General features: G+C 36.4%; 1 protein-coding gene across 1 annotated transcript in view; it reads right to left on the reverse strand.

Annotated features, from left to right (window-relative positions):
• The window catches only part of LOC121408577 (clathrin heavy chain 1-like), a 41,832-nt gene that overhangs the window by 11,882 nt on the left and 2,924 nt on the right, over positions 1 to 27,026 (reverse strand). Inside the window, exons 2-3 of the mRNA XM_041600090.1 lie at positions 18,338 to 18,557; positions 2,302 to 2,457 (exon numbers count right to left, since the gene is read on the reverse strand). Of these exons, the coding sequence (XP_041456024.1) occupies positions 2,302 to 2,457; positions 18,338 to 18,557 (376 nt within the window). The remainder of the gene's footprint in view (positions 1 to 2,301; positions 2,458 to 18,337; positions 18,558 to 27,026) is intronic.

A 27,026-nucleotide genomic window follows, 5' to 3' on the forward strand; every position in this document is an offset into this window, starting at 1 on the left:
CCGATCAGAAAATACCAGGTATTTTGGTAATGTGAAAGCAAACTACGCGTAATTTCCCCGAAAGAAAATACCCGCTAAATAGTAGGTACTTGGCGAAATTACGAGAACTTTCGTGGGGATTTTTCCAAGGTCGCAGGTATTTTGGCGATGTGAAAGCAAATCACGGGAGCTTTTAGCCCAGCGTGTCGGTGGGTGCGGCGGCGTGGGTGGCTGCTGGGCTAGTGATTTTGAATCTCGCGCCTTGCCTGCTTATCAGACCATACTGCGCATGCCCGAACGATGTGTTTCGGGGCGGTGTGAATGCAGGAATAATTAACGGGTATTTTTTAGCCTTAAAAAGTTCTCGTAATTTAACGGGGATTCTTGTGATCGAGGCGGTTTGAAACCACCTACTGACTGTTTCTCTCATAAAAAAAATCTCTTGGAGTCATGTTGATCCCCAATGCTAATTGCTGGGATGGAGGGCAGTGCGGTAGGCTGATGTGAAAAAAATTTAAGTCAAAGGAACTGCCATCATGAGGCCTAATCTCCATCAGCTTGAGTTTTGAATCATCCCACTATTTCTAATTTTGGCATATATATACCATTACATCAGAACTATCTCAATTAAGACACAATTAGTGGGTCATTTTGTTGCCAGGCAGGCATTAGGGTGTTAACTCTCACGCACACTGGGTGTTGCACATTTCGTGTAGCACGCACTTCCCTATAACGGCTGCAGAGGGAATTGAAAATCGTCATGCATGTACATAACCTACAATGTACCGCCCCCTGCTAGCCAGGTGATAATTTGCTAGGATAATCAGAAGAATGCAATCCCGCAATTATTTGCAAAAGAATTAACAAACTAAATTAAACAGCAAAGATGCACTCTGATTTTGGCAAAAAATAATTCACGTTTGGTACAATACCATCACACACTTCTGGAGCCCAAAGTACAAGTATGCTCTCCATTGCAAGGTCACTTTTAACGATCAAGAAAGAATTCTCCCCCTACGGCTGATGGAAAGAGGTTTTAGTGTAAAAATCAAAGTTTCTTCAGGGAGTGGCTGAGTGCTGCTTAGAAGTCCATCAATTGTGTTCTCAGATTGCGATGCACTAAGACCGAAAAGACCAATGGGCATAAATATGAATTGATAGCACTTCCATTAACCAGGCGCGACCATGGGGTTTCGAAAAGCACCCTAAACAAGCATTTTCCATGTTCTGAAAATGAACCCTGAAACAAGTATTGGCACGTGAAGCCCTACCCTAAACAGGTATTGGAAACAAAACGGTACCTTTGACAAGTATTCCCTGAATTGACCACCTACAGACAAGTACAGTGATATTTTAATTGTTATATCACAGACGTCAGCATTACCTTTACCTACATTGAGTTTAGTACCGCCCCACCTCCCACCTCACTCAATTCAGACACTACACACATAGTGTTGGGGCAAAAAATACCTTTATAAAGCATTTTAGTCTTTTGATAATGATATCCTCACAAATTTGACCGTTCACACATAGCTTTCCTAGCGAAATATATCCCTTTTTTCATTATTTAGCGTTTTTTACACCCTTATTACATTAAGTATGTAACATGCCAAATCAATATCCTTTTTACGTGTTACATTTTTCTTTAGTAGTGCCTGGTATCTACTCATCAATGAAAGTGCCCCCCCCCCCCCCCCGTTCGATGGTGGCTCTTTATTTTTTCAATAAGTTTTAGCCACAACTTAGATGGGCAGAACTCTTTAAGACTGAGTAAAGTTAGGCTGATAGAGACCCACCTACATGTATATTGTAGTATGACAAAAAGTGATGTGTCAGACACTAAATTATATGTTGTCTTTCCTCAGAATCTTTTAGGATACAAGTGCCTGGAAAAATAATCCAATATTCAAAGTAATGTATTATATGTAAACATCTGCCTATGTTTTTCACATTGTATTTCGGGGGGGGGGGGTCACTCAATTATTTATAAAAACCACCTATATACAGTATAAAAACAATAAAAACACACAGTATAAAAATACCAGTCTCTAAAGCATGCATCCCAATCAGCAAAAATTGCCTATTTAAATTATTACCTTGGTCGTGTGTGTGTAAGCAACTGAGCTAAGTGAATGCCCCAAAGTATTGGATAAAAAAGTCCATCATTTCTGATAAAAATTCATTAGGGATGTATCCATAAATAATGTTGTCAGAGAAACAAACTGTCTCCATGATGGGGCTATTCCTTCTCAATTGATTTTTTTTCAAAGATAATTCTACATAATTTTTCGACATTCATGTTTGCTTTTTTAGTGACCTTACCTAAAGGAGAGAGGTCCCAGTGGTAGATGAACTTTGACCCGACGATGCCGATGACGTCATCGTTGAGCCAGCTCCAATATTGCACTTCGTCTTTCATGGTGCAGCGGTACAGCTGCTTCTCCGCTACGATGTTGAAGATTTGAAAATGTTTACCAGCTGTTGAACGACAGACAAACAGCAAGGAGGGCCATTAGTGAATATTTGCTTGATAAATAAACTGTAAACTATGCACACAATTTAAAGTATTCAGAACATTTTCAGATAGAGTAACCGAATAACCATATGAAAGAGCATTCAACTTTGAATGCAACATTCAGTATCAACATGTATACATGTACCTCTCTCATGTTATATTTTGGGGGTTTTGCTGTTACAATGCATCTTGATTCTATTTTTCTGCAGGGATTTTTTCCAAATTAATCACTTCTGCTTTCTTTGTATGCTTAAAAAAATAAAATCCTCTAGATTACTAGACATTATATTTAGGAGATGAAATCATTTTTCAAATATCATGTACATGTACACTCTAAATTTCAGCAATTTGAAATACTGACTAGATTAAATTATGTAAATCACCATTCAATCTTTGGATTTAGATATAGATCATAAAGATTTGAATGAAGTTATTTGCTATTCAAAATTCAATCTTTGGATTTAAATCTAATCCCAACATTTGACCAGTCACCAACCACATAAACGTGCTCAGGTTAAAGCCCTGTAATCTAGACTGTATTATGTTGTCTTACGGTACATTTTAATTCTTTCATATTCAATGAAAGTTTTATTTTTAGCAAAATATTCCAATTCCACAAACGTATCCTACGCATCATAGACAATATTGTCATTACCATTATCATTATTACAACAATGAACTGTTCATGTTTTGAGTGAATATTGCAGATTTGTTTGAATTAAAAAGTAACATTCTGGAATGTCTTTGTGTAATTCTATATTCTCACATGTAAATCTATTTTACAATGAAGTTCAGGGTTGAGTTCAAATGTTGTTATCTGTTGTTTTTATGCAGGGGCCTCATGGCAATAATTCAGGGTCAATATAAAATCAAATCATAAAAAAGTCTCAGGTTTTTTTTAGTTGTGGGTGGTTATATTTTTACATTAAATCTTGAATCAGGTATGTAAACAGTACAAAGATAATTGGCATGCATTATCAGATTATCCACTAATTTCACTAGTTTCAATAGATCTCAATTTCGTTCACCTGATAATTGGCTTGATTGATTGGTTGACATTACAGAAGAAAATTGACTGAGAGTTCATTTCTCAAGGGGAATTCCCTGTTGGGTTTCACTATCTGATACATACCATGATGATATTCATCTTTGGAATTTTCTAAACTCCTCCTACATGTATTTCAATTGGATAAATGATTGCAAATTAGAAATGAGCAGCTGGGATATACAGCCTTCTGATTGATGATAACATGAAGCAAATAAAAGATAAACTCTTATAGTTTAGGAATCAGCTATCACAGACATTTTACAGATTTTGAATGGGATGGGGGCAAATCTAACCAAGCATTTGAATCAAAGATGAGAGAAAGAGGACAAACAGATCATGTTATCATAAAAATTAGTTCACTTTAATAGTAATCATTAACAAAGCAAATACTTGTGCAGAATTGAAGACAAATGGATCTAAATAAACATGAATAAAATCAAAACTGAAGATAGTTTGGGATGTAAGAAATGAAACTCAAATATGCTGGTAAATAAAGAATGATCCGCATCATCATCATCATCACCATCACCATCATCATCGTCATCATCCTTTTCATCATCATCATCATCATCATCATCATCATCCTCATCATCACCACCACCATCCTCCCCTCCTCCTCCTCATCATCATCATCGTTGTAATTATCCATCATCAATGAACATACATTTTTTATTCTTTAGTCTCCCAAAGTACAAATTAAAGTGAACAAACGATATTAAACCAGCCTGAGAGTGAGTTTAATACCCCTTTCATACTGCACTCTTCATTTTTCACCGGCGAACTTCTCCACATCTCATTCCTCACTTCCCCAGCAAAGAAAAAAATGTACCCTTTCGCACTGACATTTCTTCCCCAGCGAAAGTCAATGGGCGATTGTGGAACAAAACGAAAGAAAATTGTAAATATTACTTCGTACGTATTACAAAAAGGTATCAAAACAATGAATTACAACATATTTTGGAATTATTACAAGAAAAACAAACAATATCACCTGTTTTAATTATTTTAGCGCATTTTATACATGTAAAACGTGCTTTTCGATAAATATTGTTATTAAAAAAAATTATGTTCGAGGGCATCTACTTGGCCATAGCATTTAGCTGAGCTTGCAACTTATCGTGCGCGGAATCTCGGTACAGGTGACTTCAGGAGAGAAAAAAATTGACCTCTGACGTCATTAAAGAGGAGAAGTTTTCCGGTTTGCTCTCATACTGGCCTTTTCACTGGCGAAACAGTTTCGCTGGCTAAGTTCTCCACCTCAAGAGGTGGAGATGTTCGCTGGCAAACTTCACCAGTGAAGTTCTCCTGTGTATCTTTCATACTGGACACTTTCCCCTTCGCTGGCAACTTCGCCGGTTAAAAGCGCAATATGAAAGGGGTATTAGAAGGGAGCTTAGAGGAGGGAAGAGAGAATATTTGAGAGTGAGAGTGCATTAAAAGAACAAGGTCAGAGTCAAGTCCTTACTGAGAATGTCTTCAAACTTGGATTCTCACAAGACTGTTCTATTCATACACCTGTAGATGTGTTTTACAAACACTTTGGAAAGTTTGGACACTGAAACCCAAACAAACCCCCTTTCCCAAATATTTGCATATAATCATTCCATGGGATAATTGAATCATAATGACCCTATTGATGACTGTGCGCCAGTGTATGTGAGTGTTTGGATTTTTTTAGGGGAGGGGGATCTATTGTTTGGTTAAATTACCTGTTTTCTCTATTGAATAGCGACATTATTATCACAATTTGTTTATACAGGTACATGAATTACATGTAGTTTTGTTTTGGCTCACATCCATCCTATCACAAAAATACTGATAGGAGTTTATGCCTCAGAATAACTGGTACACATGTAATTTTTTTTTTACATTTCACACTCACTTTTATGAGCTACATGCATAAATGTATGCAGAAACACCAATCTAGCATTAATATAAAAAGAAGATGCAAATTTCTTGCCTTACAATATTAAACCAAAAGTTCTCAAAAACTTGCTAAGTTGGACAACCTATAACTTCTTTGGGGAATATTATGAGTAGGTCTACTTTGCTTTCATTCTGGCAAAATACCTGTTACTTCCTGATCTTTGTAGTATTGTGAATCAGAGAAAACACTAATAACGATATGAAGATTTTCAACATGAGCATTATCGCTGCAGCAAATGTCAGAGAATTTGACATCCATATGAAAGGGGCTTTAGACTGCTATGGATACGAAAGCATCTCAAAGTGTCTAAGAAGAGAGACTAAAGAGAAAGTGCTGTTGGCTAGCAACAACAATGAAATTAATCAGTTTGCTCTTACTTTCACAGAAGAAAATGGAGAAAATACTCCTGGGAAAGTACCATAAACTTGTTCTGCTCCTTTCAAAGACACAATATAAAAATTTTGCACTGCATACAGACCATACAATGCAATTGCAATATGAGGTTATGTTACTTTAACCTTCAACATACAGTACAAGGTTGATTGTACATGTAGAAGGACTATTTTTCTTCATATACATGTATTCCAGACTTGAAATGAATATTTTTTTTCAGACCTTACAAGAAGTCTATCTAAGAAAAACGGTGGGTGATTTCAATTTATGTGCTGACCCGTTGGTGTTGTTGTCAGCAAAGAATCAAAATAACAATAAGCCTGGTCTTTATGACATTGACAAGTCTCACTTGTTGCTGAGCTATCAATACTGAAATTTTGAATATCTTTGTAAACTCAGATTAGGTTAAGTGTTGAAGCTATGGAAGGGAATCTAGATTGTGCTTCAAACTACCAAAACCAAGCACTGAACATTAAATCACATGGTGCTGCAGGCAAGCGCTAAAACATCTCCTTCTAATGTTCATATTTCTGAAGCCAAAACTTGTGCCAAAAGACTTCTTTCTTAAGAATTTTCAAGGGGCTTCATTTTTTTTATGCTCCCCCTCTATGATTTATTTCTATCCATCCCCCGAAAGTGCCACTCAGGGCAGGTGGACTCCCCCACCCCCCTAGATTATCTTTGGGGTCTGAACATGTACTGTACTGTACATATTCAGCTGTTATTATAATGTACCCATGCCTGGTAGGACAATTACAATTACCTTTGCCTGTCCTCTAATAACATTTAACAACCTAAAAAGTACATGACTTGTAATAACTGTATTTCAGTCAAATGTCTGACGATTATATAAGATTTTAAGCTGAACTGCAAGACCTTTGTCTTGAACTTAAGATGACTTATTCAGGTCTACAGTGTATGTTTATTGTTATTATCATATTATCATTTTAATGCTCTTCAATTTGAATAAATAAATGAATTATATAGGATTTGTATAGCACATGTATCCACCTTGTTAGGTGCTCAAGTCGCTCCTATATTACCCCAGCTAAGCCAGTCTAAAGATGGCTGAGCTCACAGCATTTTGAGGAATTACCTCCTGTCGGTACCCATTTACCTCACCTGGGTTGAGTGCAGCACAATGCAGGTAAATTTCCTGCGGAAGGAAGACAAGCCATGGTTGGGATTCGAACCCATGTCCCTCAGATTTTTAAAGATGAGAGTCTCAACCACTAGACCAGATGCCCCCAATGTGAGTATTCTTTCTTTGTGGATTCCATTGACTGTTTCAAAGTTGTTTTCAATATTGGAGGGGCCCTTCCGCAATAGCGATGCATGGAATTTTTGATTTAGTGCAAACCACTTACTATCTAATGGGGCACTTACATAGAATTGCCCGAGAGACTCTTTGCCATGTAAACAACCATCCACTTCAATTTATCTTATGATGTTTATGCTTCCTCCACAACGCACATGTGACAGTGAGCTTGCATGCCTGATGGTAGAAACATGCACATGTACAAAATAAAAATCACTGCTAGCTCTGCAGCATACATGATCATGAACATTCCAGAAGATAATGGGCGAAGGCAAGATGAAGGCCAACTTACAATCTTCACATCTCATCCTCTCACTTCAATCATCCCTTCCTTCAGCTGTGTTCAATCCGTGCCTTTTTTTTTAACCCTAGTCCTTTTTTCTTCTAAAGATGTAGAAACACGGCTTTCAAAGCTGTCTAGCTCAAATGATGGTGGCTATCAAATTATTTTTCACTAATTGTGAAGATCAGGATTTTCAAACATGAAATGCTTAAAGGACAAATCCACCCCAACCATTAGTTGATTTGAATAAAAAGAGAAAATCCAACAAGCATAACACTGAAAGTTTTATCAAAATCGGATGAAAAATAAGAAATTTATGACATTTTTAAGGTTCGCTTAATTTCACAAAACAGTTTTATATGCACATCCTGGTCAGTATGCAAACGAGGAGACTGATGACGTCATCCACTCACTATTTCTTTTGTATTTCATTATATGAAATAATCTAATTTTCTCCTAATTGTCGAGTGAAACAAAGCTTAATTCCTCCCTGAACATGTGGAATTGCATTGTTTTGATATTATATGGTTCAGTCAAGTTGGTCCCTATTAACAAATCTATAAAAAATGAAATATCGTATAATTCAAACAATAAAATACATAAGAAATAGTGAGTGATGGACATCATCGACTGTCTCATTTGCATATGTCACTGAGATGTGCATATAACTGTTTTATGAAAAATAAGCGAAACTCTCTTATTTTACATCCGATTTTGAATAAATTTTTAGTGTTTTGCTAGTTGGATTTTTCCCTATTTTCTCTATTTATTCAAATAATCTTTTTTGGGGGTGGACTTGACCTTGAAAAAGGTACCCTTTGAAAGGCAAGTCTGCTAAAAACAATGCTATTTAATAAAAGTCTAAATGTAAAGAATTGGTGTTGTCGTTTGGACTTTCACACACTTCAAGTTATACACAGGGCTATAAAGGGGATGATGGTCCACCTAAAATTCTGCAATGTTCACCAAAGGAACCATATCAAAGGTAAAATTTGATGCAACACAAAGTCTTTACAGGTGATGATTGCTATCAAGTTTCTAAAATGGTACTTGTGAGTTTTGTGACTTTTCACAAAGCTATAATTGTTAAACAATCGGAATAGTCGCATTAACAAGAAGGTCTCATTCGTTTTAATCATTGCTAGGGAACTTGGATTGCATGGAGCGTCAAGTCTCACAAAACCAATTCCCACCAAATCGTTTGAATAGAAAGTGATTCAGGTAAGAAGTGACTGTGAAGTGTGAACAGAGTCAAAGCATGGCTGTTCGCAACATTGGAGGTCGGGGCTGTCCCCAAGAATGGTAGAAACCTATTTTTCTGCAAATTCTCATAAACTTCCAACTTCAGTGTGTCCCATATCCTTCAACTTCAATCATCAAATAAATCAAGCCATTTTGCTTCCCAATTATTCTTTAAAAAACTTAGGAAACTGAACACCAAATTTTTCTTGGACACTATTAGTATTTCATCTACATGTACATGGAACACTGATGATATTGCTCATAAAAATTCCTGACTAGAATACTGAATTGAATACCAATCCAAAATTCCAAATCCTCAGTATGAAAGTCAGCCCTCTCCATTTTCCTCCTTCCTCTATGATGGTCCCTGGATGTTTTTCTCCTTTCCTATGATAGTACAAGTACATGGGTCTCCCCAGGGGTTTGCTTCACAAACAACCACACAAAGCATGCATAAAATCTCAACTTCATACCTACATTAGGGCCGTCTGCACCAGCCCGAGTTTTCAAATACCTGTAATCGAATTATTTCTGATCAGGCAAACAAACCCCCATTCACACGTACAGTTCGGCAGCCAGCAGCAGGGCCAATTGAAAGCGTGTGATACCGAGGTAATACAATAGAGCTAAATTGATGCCTGTAATCGCGCAAGCCAATGATCACGTCACTCCCAAAAGCCAATCTCAGTCCGCTTTGTGTTTGCACATACAAGGCACCTTCGAGCCGAAGGTGACCTCATACCACCTCCAGAGGTGGAACAAAATCAAGGAAGCTTCAGTCCACTTGGTGTTTTACACGTACATGTACGTTTAAGGCGGCATGAGGCCGGCTTCACGCCACCTTCACTCGTATACATGTGTAAATGGGTTCAAAGAAATCGATGGTGGAAATATACAGTTACCCATACATGTATCTATCTGTGTTAAGTACTTGGTACTGTACATGTATGTTTCCCCTAGTTCCCGCAAAAGCATACCCCACCCAATTCCCTTAATAAATAAAAATACTTCCTTTTCATCTCGATTTACAGGAGATGTAGATGCTCAAGCCTCTGTGCATGTCAAACCTCATTAATACAGACCCCAAACTTGAAAAATATATTAAACAATCTGTCATAAATCCCTGAATATACAGGTGTAAATAAAGGTCAAGTCCACGGTCCACCCCAGAAAAAATTGATTTGAATAAACAGAGTAAAGTCAAACTAGAATAACACTGAAAATTTCATCAAAATCGGATGTAAAAAGGAAAAGTAATTCCATTTTAAAGTTTCGCTTATTTTCATATAACAGTTACATGTACAGTATATGCACAACTTTAAGTGACAAGCAAATGAGACAGTCTATGATGTCCCTCACAATTTCTTTTGATTTTTATTGTTTGAATTATATAGAATATTTCATATTTTACAGATCTGAAAATACATGTAAGGACCAATTTGACTGAACGTAGAAAATTAGTATTAAAACAATGCCAATTCCATATGTTCAGGGAGTAATTAATCTTTGTTTCACTTGACGAGAAGAAAATTAGAATATTTCATAATTCATATAATAAAATACAAAATAGTGAGTGGATTGCATCATCAGTCTCTTCATTTGCATACCAACCAGGATGTGCAAACGTAACTACATGTAACTGTTTTGTAAAATTAAGCGAAACTTTCAAATTTTGTAGCTTTATTAATTTAATTTACATGTACATCCGAATCTGATGACATTTTCAGTGTTATGCTTGTTGGATTTTTCTCTTTTTAATCAAATCAACGTTTTGTTGGGGCGAACATGTCCTTTAAGGGTTCCCCCTTGCATGACGCCCTGTCCCAATATCACTGTACTAGCTGTTGCTGCAAAAAAAAAAAAGAAAACGGTCATTATCAATCCATACTCCTCTATAGCTCACATCTCAAAGCCAGCAAGTCCTTTTAAACATAATTCATCCAACACACAAATTGGGAGTGCACATGATGTATGTCAAAACTGGGAAGGGTCCACAGCAGAATCAAATGAGATCTCGAGAGCATTGTCTTTACTTATTTATTCAATGACCACAGTTCGGCAGAATCGCTTTAATTCAAACGGACATACTTTGTCATCTCTCCATAGGGCCGTCTGCACCATCCCGAGTTTTCAAATTAGCGCGCTATTTCTGATCCGCCAAATTATGCCGATCTGAACAATCTCGAGATTATTTGCAATGGAGACGCAATTATCGCGCTAGTTCATAGGATTAGTCTCCAGATTGCAATCCCAAGTCAACTTGGGATAATAACGCGCTATTTTACAAATTATCGCGCTAATTCGTAGGTGCAGACGCACTCGGGATTATTCATTCACGGCGTCAGACCATAATGCATTGATGCCTCGCTCGAGCAGGAATCGCTCTTCTTGCGATGGTGGAGACGGGGTTTCTTGAATCTCTAGATTAATCGCGAAGAGGGCCGATCGGGCTAAAATCTCGAGATTGAACAAACTTGGGATGGTGCAGCACCGCCTCATGTTTGCATTTTTTTATGTCTGATAGAAAAATTGCTTAGAGTGCAACAGTAATTTATTGAATGCAGCCAAACATGTGTTGAAAATACCCCCAGAATTTCAGTTTGTATCAAACCTACCACTAGACAAATCTTCATTAGATGTTAAAACATTGGTGTAAATTACACCCTTTATAGAAAGTAATGCACTCACTCTCCAAATTTTATGACATGAAGTACGGTAAATTAAATTCATGATTTCTCATTGCTTAGGGCAAAATGGCTTTAAAGATGCTCTCCTTTATTTTCCCCACTTTTGGACAAGATTGGAAATAATTCCATTTCTCAAATTCAACTTTAAGTTACAGACTTTTCTGCTACATGAAATTTTGTAAGTAAAATAGGCCTACAACATTAAAAGATACTGTACATACAGTAACAAAAAAATCTATCATACAAATACAACCATAAAATTGCTCCCTGCCAGATAAATACAAAATATGGCACTGTACTTTACAAAACCTGTATGCAGCAGGTAATGAATAAAAGCTGCAAAAGTACAAATTTATGAGGTAATAATACACATAGGCCTAAATACAGAAATATATAGGAAATTTGCATAGTCACAGAACAGTATTGCACAGATGCTATGACAGAGAATGTGCGAGAGAAATATTTTTGTATCTTTAGTGGCTACACTCTATACTATACCTCAGGCAATCTTGGCATGGTCTTGTACTTACATCAGATAAGATCGTGTAGAAAAGATTATATTTCACAACACTAACAAGATCACATGGATATCATTGCTTCAGGCTCTCACAACCAAGATGACATATTACAATTTTCATTTGTTTCTGCCTTTGAAGGTAGCCTACATGTACAGTCAAGTGCACTTTGGATATTTGATTCTTGAAAACCAAACAAATTTGGTGGCAATGATTCTTTTTTCTTTCATATTACTCAATGACCATGAAGTTTTGATCCTCTTTTACTTCTTAAAGCTTATTTATTAGCATTTTACATTTCTGCCCCTTAAATCTATAATATCTGGCAGAAAGTTTAAAGTTGTACAATCGCTGAAGAGATATCACTGCAAAATTCTGTTTTCTGGTTTTTCTACAGTATATCGTATTTATTTCTCTAGTTTTTGTTTTAAACCTGTAACAGCCTATTAATTGATTGAATTCCAACTTTTATAAAGTTGTGCAATTTTGCTGAAGGGATAATGCATAATCTGGTTTTCTGGTTTCTTTTTCTATGTACAGTAAATGAGTAATGCACTTGTAAGGGCCAAAATCCCTAATACTGTATAAGCTGTATTTTCCAGGGGTTTTATTTTCGCGGATTTCGCGAATCACCAATCGGCTGCAAATTTTACAAGCGCAAAAAATATTGGAACATTTAGTAATTGGTGCCATTGTCCGTAATAGCAAAGCTTTGCTAATTGCAAACATCCTGTGTGGCGGAAATGGAGATAAGCACCTACCGGCTACACGTATACAAAAAATAAGGTTGAAAAAGTACGGTTAATACATATAATTCAAAAAGTTAGCTAGAATTTCACTTTTTTATTTCTCAAACAAAATCAGAGCCTAAACTATTTCCTGACATATGTTTATCAATTCACATACATGTATAGATTCACTCACTACAATATTACAATGTATTTTCCAATTTGATTTTATTGTCATCTGATTGACTATACATGCATGTATTGGCATTGTATGATTTTGTTCACAAAATTCAAAATTTTTGCATTGAAAGTTTGAAACCAACTTTTTAACAAATGGGCAATTCCATATGTGAGTGCTACCCGCTACATGTGGGACCTTCATGAAATTTTCTGTCTCTGATTTCTTGTTCTTTTGACAGTCTGTAATGTTCTCAAAGCACCATGACTTGGTCAGTTTATGAAGTGGAGTTAGACTTGAGAAATAGGGGGGTCGGACATACAATGTACATGAACAAAAAGTTGATCATTTTTAATATGGAATTGCAACTTTCAAGGATTACTCTTACAGATCAAACTGTGACATGATGAATTTTTAGATCTAAAGGGAAAAAATGAAATTTAAGCCACTTTCTTCACACATTGTAACTGTTTTATTACAGGGACATACATGTATTTATTTACAAAGCAAACTTGTATGTTTTGCACTATTTTTGCTTCTGAAATGCTGTGAAAGTGTTTGGCACATACAGTATTCTGATGATCACGAATATTATTCAACGACCTGCAAAAATATATCCTCTGTTCCTTGATATTTGTACTCATTTTACACCCAGCATACAGAGGATTTCAACTATCCAGTAACCTTGCATTGCAAAAGGGGTAGGCAGAAGCACTACGTGTAGGGTAAATTTAGAACAGGATATGACAGATAGTCAGGGATTTCAAATCATCTAAACCCCCTCCCAGGACTACTCTCTCTCTCCATGTACATAGGCCTACATGCTATGATGAACTACAGTATAGTACATAGTATACAGTGCATACATGTAGCAGTAATGCACATTCACATAATTGCAAAAGGAGAAGGTAAAACTATGATTGAAATTTGAATTTAAAAAAAAATCTTAATCTATTACATGTAATCTGACTAGCATAGAATATGAATGACAAAAAAATATAGCTAATGCGATGCAATTGGATTACATCAACTTTACATGTACCTGTACTTGCAGCAGAAGAATAGCTCACATTGTACATGTACAAGTATCACAATATAAAACTACAGTCATGTACATGTACAGTATGTAGACATCTAAAGGAGATTAAAATTCCCAGAATACTGAGGTACATGTACATGTAGGCCTACATGTACATATACATGTACATGTATGTAAAAGATTATTGTGTGAACAAGGCCACAATCTCATTACTGTCTAACTGATGGAACACTTCACATAGTCATACAATCTAACATGACTATTAATAAACACACTGCTAACCAGGTTTATATCTTAATTGGCTTTAATCGCCAATAGCTACAATGTATAAGTACATGTATGCATGAAGCATGCATGTTTAGTGTACATAGTTTTTGTTGATGAACCCCCCCCCAAAAAAAAAAAATAAATAAATTAAGTAGTCCTACGAAACTACATACTCAAACTTTAAAATTATTGACATATTAAATTGTCTTGAACATATGCTCAGTATATCCCTGATCTCTCCACGGTGAATTTGTAATGCTTTGCACTCAGGGGGCAAAGCGATGATGAATTCCTTAATTCCTAATATTAAAAATACTGATGTTATTTGATATTACTGTATGCTCATGTTTCCTTAATTTTTATGCATATTTTAACTCTTGCCTTAGTGTTTGAAAAATGATATATTCTGATAATTTGCCAGTCGTTCAGAAACTATATGTACATGTACATGTATTTGTACATGTGTTTATGTACCATTTTAAAAATTATTATTTAGAAATTTGAAAATATTGAACTTGCTTGAAATTGGAATGGAATACCGGTATATAATTGGGAGTAAAAAATCACATAACACAACCATACCAGTTTAATAACAATTTAAAAAACCATGTTTCTATGGTAAAAAGTGGCGACTAGATGCAGCCAGAGAGTGACAAACATCTCTCTCCCATCTTAAAGCTACTGTACTCTGTCTTGTCATAGATGATACTGTTGGGAGTTATGTGGTCTTGTGCACTATTTAGTAGAGGTCATCGTCACAGTTGTGTGCACACTAAACCTTTGCCAAGGCCTCCATGCATCAATTGCATGCAAGGATGAAGGCTGTCATGTTTGTGAGAAAATGTGACCTAGACACCATTCTCACTACCATGATCCTAAAAATCATTTACTAGAAATCAGTTTTAGTGGAAACTAGTTTAACGTGGAATGAGAACGATCAAAGCAGTCTTGGAAGCAATCTTCTACACCAGTTCAAAAAAACCTCGCGATGTAGTTTTGAAGATCGCATTGCCTCGTTAAACTGGTTTTAGCGTATTGAGGACATAACCGCTCTTCGGGAAGCAATCCTCGCACATTTTGTGTGCGCTATTCTACACACTGTGTGTAGAATGTCAACGTTGCGGTTTCGAATTTCGCACAAAACATGTCATCCCACTGAGAGTGTTCCCAACAAGACCGCTTTACAGATGGTTTTGAAAACCACTTTCCGGTGATCAAATGGGAATGCTACCAAAACGATCCTCCAAACAGGTTTCCTGAACCGGTTTCCAGTAAACCAGTTTAAGAAAGTATTAATGAGAACGGTGTCCTATTTTGATAACACTACTGCCACTGGTATACATCCCTGTTTGCCACCTGAGACCTGTGTGTTTTGACAATTTTCAGAATGCAACAACATTTGAGAGCTGATTTTATTTTATGAACAGCAAGTTTGCTGTGGTAGAATTTGATAATTCATGCTTTATAATTCATTAATCATTTGAATCAAGAATAATCATGACCAAATTATTAAATAGAACATGTGATATGAATATGAACACAACTACTTAGTACTAGTAGCTGCAGTACACATATGGTCCTGGCAGACAGACACGCTGTACAGTGTATCTACATTGTACATGTATGTAATGGGACTGCTTCCACTTTGTACGTACATGTACTGCAGGCCTACTGAGACTTTGTTGATTTTGTTTTGAGATGGGAATTTCACAGGATATCTCTTTATTATCAAAAATGGTTTCCTGAATTTTTTTTATATCTTGTCAGTCTTGTGAGCATATGAGCTTTAATATAGATTTTTTTTGTTTTCATTTTTTAATTTGATTATGTCCACACATATGTTCATTGAATTCAGTTTAATATGAATACCAAGCGTACATGTATGAAAATCACCAATCAATAACTATTGCTGAATATCGCTCCGTCATATTGACGAACTGCGACATGAGGTAATTAATGAACGTAGAATCAGCCGGCAGTGCTTTAATTGAGAGCTTTCCTGTCTTAGTCATCAGCCAACCAGTATGGAGAGTTGCGTAACAGGCAAGGCTACTTGAAATCTCACACAAACACGATAACAATTTAATTTGCATTTAGATTAGAATGAAGTTTAATACGTTGATTTACAATGTACGCAATTACATGTATCCTGCATGTTCGTTTGTGAAAGGTACACTGCTGTATATAAAAGGGAAACTCCTGTCAAAAACCTGCCTAAAGCTTTGGTAGAGGTTCAATAATGTGAATTACATACATGCAGTGGTGTATGATCATCAAACTTTCAAATCTTACAAAAGTGAAGTAAATTAAATATTTTGTTTCATCCCCTAATTCTTTGTAAATATTTGAATTTTTCATTTGAGGATGTTACCCTCAGTAATGTTTTCATTTTTTTAAATGTTCTTTGACAAACACATTTCTTACAAATTTAGGCATTTGATACCAGATAGCTGTAGATGAAGATTATATGCTTAATCTTTAAGCCAATCCCATGAGTTCAGAAATGGTTTTGAATAATAACTAAAGCTTTTTTTTCACTATCAAAACTCGTGAATTTCAAACTCAAAATGATTCATTTTGTTCCCTGTTCAGTTTTAGGAATATTTTATTTTACACTGCAAATGCTCTCCAGATACCCAAATAGTAAAAAATGTATACTGTACAATGAACCAGGCTGACATTTTTTATGCACATTCACTTCTTTCTGCTGTTCATGTGATTTTCAGCAGAATTGAGACAAATACATGTTATTGTATTATTTTGGAAATTCAAACAAAATATTTGTACATGTAGATCTATCTGCTTGGTAAACAATAATTCACAAGCACAAACTCCACTATCTAAACTCATGGCGAAAGTACAGAATTTTTATGTTGAAGTTCTGTTACTTTGCAGTTTGCACACAGCTACAAGTATAATTTTTTGAATTGTTTACATGTACATGTATATGAGGAACTGAAGGTTGGCAAAAATTATTGTGGACTCCAATGAAAATCAAAATACACATACATGTACATCCCTGTACTTCTTTTTAAGGTTGCAAAAATTATTATTGCAATTATTGCATGTTGATTTTATTTTTGTTTTTACAAAATGACAAAGCAAGTGGTGAAAAAAAAACAGAATTCAACTGAGATTATTCTTTCATACTCAACAAAATGAACAAACTTTACTTCATTGTTGGATTAACAAACCATTGGAATACACATTAACTGTTCGGATTAACCTTTTTGATTTTCAGATTAATGCATAACATGTATGTACATGTACATGTATTATGCAATAAGGATCTTTTAGGGTACACAGATTTTTAGAATAGTGAATGTCATCCCACGAGCACAGAGTAATAGTTTGCTATATGTAATTAGGTTTGATACAACTGCTCCGTCTACTAAATTACTAATTTTGACATTTTGATTAAGATTTCCTTTTCAACGCAAGCAATTCAATAATTGCATTTCTTTGTTTAATAATCTGTACCTTCTGATATGATGAATTTGAAGGGCCCTTTAATAAGCTTTGCTTCCCTTGGGTCTGTGAAAATTGCCATGATTTTGTTGTCTTATTCACAAATTATAATTATGTTTTGTATTGATAAAATAGTAAATAGTTCTAAATAACCCAATTAATTAAACCAGTGCCTAGACCCCAACGCTTTAATAGAGATATCAATTAATCATTGGAGATATATTTCATTATTAATTGGATAAAATATTGTACAATACATAATCATTTTCACATAGTGAAAATCTGATGTAATAATTATAATAATAGGAATTTATATAGCCCCATCTATCTCTATTCTGAGCCGCACAAGAAAGAGAAAGAAAAGAGAGTTTGGATGAGTGTCAAAGTGCCATAACTAATACTGTTAGAAAAGATGAGACTTAAGTTTAGATTTGCAAGTCTCCAGTGAAGATATAATACCACCGGTAAATTCAATGGCAAATTATTCCAGAGAGAAGGTGCTGAGGCAGAGACAGCTCACACACCATATGCTACACATGTTTTCGGAGTCTTAAGAAGATACTGGTGTGATCAAGGCTACAAGCTGGTTTATAAGGCATGATAAGGTCTTGTCAATATTTTGATGCCATACCATTAATATAAATAACTTTTCAAGTGAGAAGAAGTATTTTAAATCCTGTGTACATGTAGGATTAATCACTATAAAGCTATGCATAACGAAAACCGGATAAATTTCAAATGTGGATTTACCTTTGAGAGCAAGCCACGGTTTGCGAGGATTCATCATGGCTGAATCCGCTGAACATGGCCAAGTGAGCGCGCGTGGCGTCCGGCGCGTCAGATTGATGGCCGTCACGCAGTTGTCTCTCTTCTTCTTCTTGCTGGTGTGACGGCAGCAGATCCATCGATGTGATGACGCCGTCACTCGAGGGAATGTTACTTGCCCTGATTTGACTCCATAAGATGAGAGCTGTGAAGAATGGGAGAAGTTGGAGATGAATTAACAAGACGAAAGTAGACAAATTGGCTTCTGACGGCATAAGAGGTACATCTACACATATACTCCGCCTAGTTTACACTCAACAATATTTCTGTTTAGAAGACACTCGACCCAAAAAGTAGCAGGGGTGTGCCGCGGGCGAGACAAAAAACGGGGGCCTTGGAGCAGGACTATTGTAAAAAGGAGGGTCCTTGGAACAGGCTTCGGAACTACAATTTTGTGAAAACGGGGGTCCTTGGAACGGATCGCCAGCATGTGAGTACGTGCGTATGCACCCCTATGGAACGGGCATGTGTGCATGATGCAGCTAGCGCGGCCTCCGCCGGGTGCGCTAGCGCAGAGACAATGTCGGACAGCGCTCGACGGCCGCTTTTCACCAAAATTGCAGATCAATGCGACTGGAACGGCGTAACGAAAAATATGTGAAGCTGCTTTGGAGCAGATTTCTTTCTTCTTTTTTCTCGATAAGAACAAAATGCTATGCCTTGGAGCGGCTTTCTTTGTTTTTTTTTCTCAATAAGAGAAAAATGCTATGCCTTAGAACAGAAATTTGGGTGTAAAAATGGGGGTCCCCTCCGCGGCACATACCCACTATGCATAATATACTGAGTGCCCCCCCCAGGGGAATACCATAAGACATTTTCTGCAATGGATGGCCCCTCACATGTCCAATTATTTCTTAAAACAAAACCAAAAAAATTAAAATAAACAACTGCAGTGATTAAGACAAGCATTTGTACCTCATGAAAGCTGCCAACCTGAACAAGAATGTTTTAGTAATATTGTAAAAGCTAAAAATCAGTATTTTGAAGAGGAAAACAGTATTTTCAAAGAATTTCCATATGTAGGTCAACATAAAAAACTAAACCTTACAATGTAGAAATCAGTAATTTACATGGAACAATCAATATTCTTCTTATTTTTCAGAAATAATTACTAATAGTCTGATAGTCGGATACCAGCACATGTATTCCTATGTGCAGTACATATCACTCACAGAAAACTATAGTAATTTTCTTCAGGATTTTGTATGTAGATGGGTGATTCCATAATCTCACAGGGAACAATTATGATTTAAAAATCACTCTAGACACTAAAATCAAATTAAATCAATTAAGGACAGTTAATGACTAGATTTTTTTTTAAGTTTAGCAATAGGTCTTTAAAAACTAAATTCATTTCAATGTCAAGTAGATACTGATTTCCATTGACTAAGAATGCGGTATTCTAATAAAAACCTTGACCAGATTGGTATATCACACAGATTATCGTACAATGCAAACAAAACATTATTTGCATATTAAACATTGCTCACTCAAAAACACAAACAAAACATTGTACCTGACTGGAATTCATAATTGTGATATTATACATTAGGTACACATTTTGATCCAAAAGTTCAGTCTGTACAAGAGATCATTTCTGACTCAATTTTGACAACCAGGTCTGTCTGACACTCTCGCGAGAATTGTGCATACACAGACAACAAATACACAATAAAGCAAAATTCATTGGTTTTAATGGTGTAGTGGTTTGACTTCAGGGAAATACATGATCAATCTGAATAAAGTGAGTTTATCAAGACACAAGATTTTTATATATTTTATTACATCTATATTTATGTTGTTTACATTATAATAGTTTTGGGATGAAAAAAAGGCCTCATATGTAAAAGTTGGGGGGGGGGGGGAGAGGGGTCTGCTCCTCAGGGACCCTATCATAAGGCCCCTGGACCCACTGTGTTAGGCTTTGCTCACTACACATTATTAGTAGCAGAAACAGAATTACAAATATGGCACTCCAACAAAACCAATTGAAAACCCCTATTCTACAATATAAGTCAGAGTTCAGTTTCAAACCCACGTTAATACCTTTGAATAAAATTCTTTGCCAGCGGAATGGATTGCTTTCTTTTAATCGTGCCTCTGGACTACTCTTGCTTCCAATCAGTGTATGACATTGGGACTTTAAAAGATACTCAATTCATTTAAATTTGAATATAAAAAAAACAGATGGTCTTACTCTCAATTTGGGGTAAATTCACCATTACCTCAAAAGAAAATATCACATAAGACTCACTAAAAAGAAAATTCTGCCATATTCTCTAAACATCTCTCGAGATTGCTGCCAGATTTTAAAGGGGTCCTACATGTATAATCATGCAAAGAAAATTTCTTGTCCAAATTTTCAAAATATACATGTATACATTGTACAGTAGAGGTACACAGTCAATATGGGAGATAATTAATTACCTTTACAAGTCATTTTAGGAGATAAATAAAAGTCATATTATGCTCGCTACTTTCAATCCGAGACCAACGAGGTAAAAATTTGCCATGTTGCCCTCCCCGGGCTTTGCCCATTCATGTAGGAATCCTGTTCAAAACAGAGGGCATTATTGGCCATATTTCTGCTAATTCGCAGGAGCCGATTTCGATTGCTAATTTCAGAAATCTGGCTGGAACCAGTTTATAAACCAACGCATTGTAGATAATGCGCGACCAGTGTATACACGAACGTAACCCAAGCGCAAGATTTCTACGCATTGAGTGTATGCGTGTGTGCGCGCCATGCATGATGTGCGACTGCAAGGTAACAATTACTTGATGTAATAATTACTAATTATTAAAGGTTACTTCACTAATTATTAAGGGTTACTTCACTGGGCGTTGTGGCGTGCGCCTGTAATCCAAGCTGTGGGGAAGTTACAAATTGATGCAGAGGTTCGAGCCCTGGTCACGTCTTTCGGATGGTGACGTTAAAGGTCGGTCCCAGACGTAAATAATCATATCTGATTGATACACGTCTGACAAAACTCAAATACACACACACACGTTGTGAATAACCTGAAATCACAAGTAGTGATAAGCAAACAGGCATATAAATTGCTCCAAACAATAGCTTGAATTACACATTGTACAGCCTATTGACTGGCTTTTCTTTCGGGAAACATCAAATATGTCACCCTTAAAAGAACCATATTGCCCTTGTCTAAAGACTCGGGCCAATATGATTCTGTTGCAGGCGACATATTTGATGTTCCCCTCAAGGCCAGTCAATATTATATAAGTGTTCTAATGCGAGATAGGGGACCTACTATATCCAATATCAGAGACTTTTGCAAAGCATTTTGGTATCAAATTTTCTTTACATTTACTGCAAAAGGATCTTGGCAGCGAGTAAAAATGTGATACACTAAAGCACATTACACATTTATAATAATTACACATTTTCACTATCTAAAAAAGGAAAAGTCCATCTCAACAAAAAGTTGATTTGAATAAAAAGAGAAAAATCTATCAAGCATAACACTGAAAATTTCATCAAAATTGGATATAAAATAAGAAAGTTATGACATTTCTAAGTTTCACTTAATTTCAAAAAACAGTTATATTCACATCCTGGTCAGTGTGCAAATGAGGGGACTGATGACATCACTCACTCACTATTTCTTTTTTATTTGATAATATGAAATATTCCAATTTTCTCCGTTGTCCTGTGTGAGGAAAATGTTACTGGCTCTAAATGATCACTAGTTTTGAGACTGATAGAAGCATGGAAAAGAAGTGAAACTTTGTGAAAAGTAAGAATATAAGTTTTCATTGTTTTTAAAGATTGTGATGTTGCATGAATTTTATGTTTTCCCCCATAAAAACCCACCTTTGTCATTCAGAGTATCAGAGCGAGTTTTGGACCTTGATGTTTGGGTAGGTGTAGCCCCGGGGGGGGGGGGGGGGGGGGGCACTCAACCAAAAAAGTGGTGGGGGTGTGCCGCGGGCAAGACAAAAAACGGGGGCCTTGGAGCGGGCTTATTGTAAAAAGGAGGGTCCTCGGAACGGGCTTTGGAACGAAAAATGTTTGTGTAAATGGGGGTCCTTGGAACAGATCGCCAGCGTGCGAGTGCGTATGCATCCCTATGGAACATGCGTGCATGATGCAGCTAGCGCGGTCTCCGCCGGGTGCGCTCGCAGAGAGCTGAGGCGATGGTAGGACAGCGTTCTGCTGTCGCTTTTCACTAAAATTGCAGCTCATTGTAGCAGATCAATGCGATAGGAACGGCGTAACGAAAAATATGTGAAGCTTTGAAACAGATTTTTTTTCTCTCGATAAGAAGTAAATGCTATGCCTTTGAGCGGCTTTCTTTGTTCTTCTTCCCAATAAGACAAAAATGCTATGCCTTGGAAAGGAAATTGGAGCGTAAAAATGGGGGTCCCCTCCACGGCACATACCCACTTAGACCAAAAGCTTCAGTCTCTGTATTTTGGTTGTTCCGCTGAACTGCGTTGGCTCACTCACCAATACAAGACTGAAAAGCTTGGAGGCCGGTACGTACAGACAACGTATTTTAGCAGTAACGTTAGATCTAACAGCGGAAACCCGATTTTCCGATCGTTTTTTTGTACATAAAATTATTATGAAAAAGAAATCACATCCATATTTAGGAAAAATGTTTAAAATTCAGAAATATCGTACCTTAGACCTCAGTTACCGCTAATTCTTTTGAAATGATGATCGAAACATCGTCATCTTCGATCCTTTCGTTGGTCAACGTAAGTTGCCATCTTGGATGACGTCATCATCATTACAGACGTATTTACCAGTCGCTACCTATCGCGATTTGTGCCGCTGCTTTGCGCTGCGCTTGGACATATTGATGTGCGTTCGGAACTTGTCGCTCGCATTGATTGGCCAAGATATCGAAAATTTAATCGGAAAGCCTTGATAAAAGCACAACTCGTTGACGGCTGCCATATTTTCCTCTCCGGCAGAAAGTAAAAAAATAAGGAATAACCCGGGGAATAACTCATCGGTAACGTATATTTTCGAAATATTATAAAATGTATATAGTATCAATAGAAAGATTAGAGTCTAACGAAAATAGTGGACCTTCGTCCAAGATAATATAATGTCATTTAGAATCTAAAAGAAGTAAAAAATCTGGACAAAACCCGTCCGCCGATTTGTCGGACCAGATTACACATGCAGGCACATTGCCGTCGGTGAATGGGGATTGTAGTAAAATGTCAGAAATTGTTGAATAAATCCCCAGAAACGACGGTTATTCCTGTCTAATACCCACTATACATTATATACCGAGTGCCCCCCCCCCCCCCCGGGGGTGTAGCATAGTGTAGCGGTAGTGAAGTCTACACGAACATCACTAATTTAAGCTAGTTTTTTTCTGTGCGCGTCGGTAACTAACATGGCTCGAGTGAATTGGGCCCTTTGGCTTTGGGGCAACAACCATGACAACTGGAAAGACAAGACAACACAAGACATGACACACACACACACACGTTTACACACTCATTCAATGAACAAGGTTATAATATAACCTTGTTCTCAGTTATATCTCCATGGGTTGCAAAATAAGGGTGGCAATGTTTGGCTTATTTTCTCTTTTTTCTTTGGTGCAAATGCTTGATTTTTTTACACTGACAGTTTCCATTACATCTATTATTCATACAACTTGGCTCTTATTTAAATTTGATTCTTTAAATCCTTTTTTCTTAATTAAAAATAGAGACCAAAAAATGAAAATTTTCTTGCCATATTACTTTCCACCAATAGAGGGCGTACACAAATATATGCGCAAAATTCAAGTTTTTGAGCGCTCTGGTGAATGAAAAAAATATTCCCAATTACTAGTGAAAAATAAATTGCAACTGTATGGAAATTAGTAATTTTGGTCACAAAAGTGATATTTTAATAATTTTTTAAAGTTTGTGCTCTGTACAACATTGGCATACCATAGTCCTACCTCTAGATTCCCCACAGGCAGGGTGTTAGCAATGAACCAGTGCGTTTAGACAGAGTTATACGGTGTGGCTGCCCCCAATCTCATGTTGGCAGCTTCCCGCGCCCCTTGTGGATGCGCGTTTTTTACTTTATTGTCTACGCGCTGCGCTAATTAGTTTTAAGTCTCTTTACCAGTGATTCTTCCGATAATTAAAGATAATTCTTTGTTTTTACATTATTTAAATTGTTAATCGAACGAATTGGATCATAATTCTTGTGTATAATAGTAGTTTATATTTTCCAACACTTTTCGGTCTAACTTGCCAATTCAGTGTAATTATAAAACATATTTTTCTTGATTATATTTTTATGATATCAATGCGCGCAAAGTGCCATGACAACCCAAAATAACTATTTTCTTGATTTTGTCACTTTGCTGTTATTTGACCTATAGAAGGAGACCTTTGTTTACGGCTCCTCTGCAAAATCTGTTTTAACATTACTGCCATGCAAACGTTATTTATGTCCAGCCAACGAGGTGAGTTGGATCGAAAGAAGTTTTATTCATGATATTGCTGATATAAATTATTAATCAATTCTTTATTTTCATGTAATATTATTCTAACGATTGTGGAATATGATGGATATTTATGTTTCGGAACTTGGTTGATATTGATGTGCTTTTGTTTAAATTACGTAATTGTACTTGAAACTTAGTGACATGACATTTGGTTATGAATGATGAGAATTAGTTAAGAATTATTGTTTGAAATGTTATATGATCGTATATGTCTTGTTTGAAATGTCATAGTTGAGGAAATTTCACTAAAAGAGTAATTTAATAAGACTTGATTAATATATGTTTAATTGGAAAAGATATGTTATTGCAATGTACATATTCGATATGAAAGTAATTGTTTTAATTGTTCAATGTTTGTTACAGTTTCACGGCACTGTTTGGAAATAAACTTTCAACATCCGTCTAAACGTTGGATCTTCTGACTTTGTGTAAATAACTTGGTGGCAGTTACAGTGAAACTCGATGGACATTGAATCCTGTCCAACAAGTACCGGTATGCTTAGATGATCGTGTAGATGTATCAAGCTTAGCCATTCGATGTCAACCAGTGCATTCGGTCCCTTCAAGCCATCGGTTAAGGCGCATCGCGGGATATTCGGCAACTGAGTGACGGCTTCAAAACCTTGGAAACACATCTAGATCTACAACGCAACCCAGAACTTTAAAGATGTCAAAGAACCAATGAACGAGAACTAGAACTATAGGCTTAGAATTATAACAATTAATTGAAGTAGACAAACAACGAACTGAAGCAAGAGTTACAACCGGACTAATTTTATTTTATTGCATCTACATGTAAGTCGATCGTATCATGATTCGTCTTCAGTAAGTCATACCATTTTATTTATTTCTTTTCATCAGTTTGCAAATGATTGATATAATTCATATATCTCATTATATTTTCTAAATTCATATTTCGGTCTTTGAGATATTTTGCCGAGAAATTATTTGAATGTATCTTCTCAATTTTGAAGTTTGATGGAGTATCTGTTACTTGCAATTTAACTCCAGATTATTTTGCGGAAGCTAAATTTCAATCTTTGCTATATGATTCAACAATTTCCATTTCTATGTTGAGAAGTCAGATGTAACTATATATTGTCCATTTGGAATTTCTATGCTTTTTTTATGAAGAATATATACAATATATGTTGTGATTCAGCAAGTTGATTATTGAATTAATGCCCTCATCGGTAGCATGGATATTCATGTAGACATAGATAGCATGTCTGTAGAGAATATGCGCCGTTCTGCTCGCATAAAGAAACTAACAGAAAAAGCAATCATGCAAAAGAAAGATGATGAGTTGCAGGGCAAATTTTATTCAGAACACCTTGACCTGCTAACAACCCTAAAGGACACTGATAGATTGCTCTCTTCAGTCCCCATCAACGAAAATGAACTTTCTCTGCGGAAATCTGATATTTCTGCAAGATTCGATTCTCTGCAAAAAGTTGCAAGTGAACTTGAAGAAATTCAAGGCGGTGTGAATGAGGACATAGCCAAGCATTTAGATGAGCTTTCCCCAATTATTGTAGACACAATTTCAAAAATTGTGGTTGCCGTTTCTGAATCACGACGGGAAACATTCATTGAAGCACCCTCTGTTTCAAAGAAGTCTGCTGCGTCTAAGATGTCGAAAATGTCTACAATTTCTTCAAAAAGGGCAGTTGTAGTAGCTGAAGCGGCAGCATTGCAAGAGAAACTTGCTGCTCACAAGCGCCAGAATGAATGCCAGATGGTGTTAGAACGCCTCGAGATGGAAGAAGATGCTCGAAGGAAAGAAGCATTTCGTGAAGAAAGGAAGCAAATCAAGTCAGATCCCTCAGTCGGTTCAAAGTCCAACTCATTGAAGCAGCTTGACCCTTTCCTTGATAATGACAATCTTCTACGGGTGGGAGGTCGGTTAAAAAAGGCCGAGATGATGTATGGTGCAAAACATCCTATCATCCTACCAAAGCGAAGCCATCTATCCAACCTCGTTGCCTTGCACTATCATCAAAGAACTGCACATCAAGGAAGAAATCTGACCATCAATGCCATTCGTTCCAGTGGATATTGGATCATTGGTTGCAGGAGTATTGTCTCATCTCTAATCAGCAAGTGTGTAATCTGTATCA

The sequence above is a fragment of the Lytechinus variegatus genome, chromosome 2 (genome assembly GCF_018143015.1).
Source record: "Lytechinus variegatus isolate NC3 chromosome 2, Lvar_3.0, whole genome shotgun sequence".
NCBI classification, from domain to species: Eukaryota; Metazoa; Echinodermata; class Echinoidea; order Temnopleuroida; family Toxopneustidae; genus Lytechinus; species Lytechinus variegatus.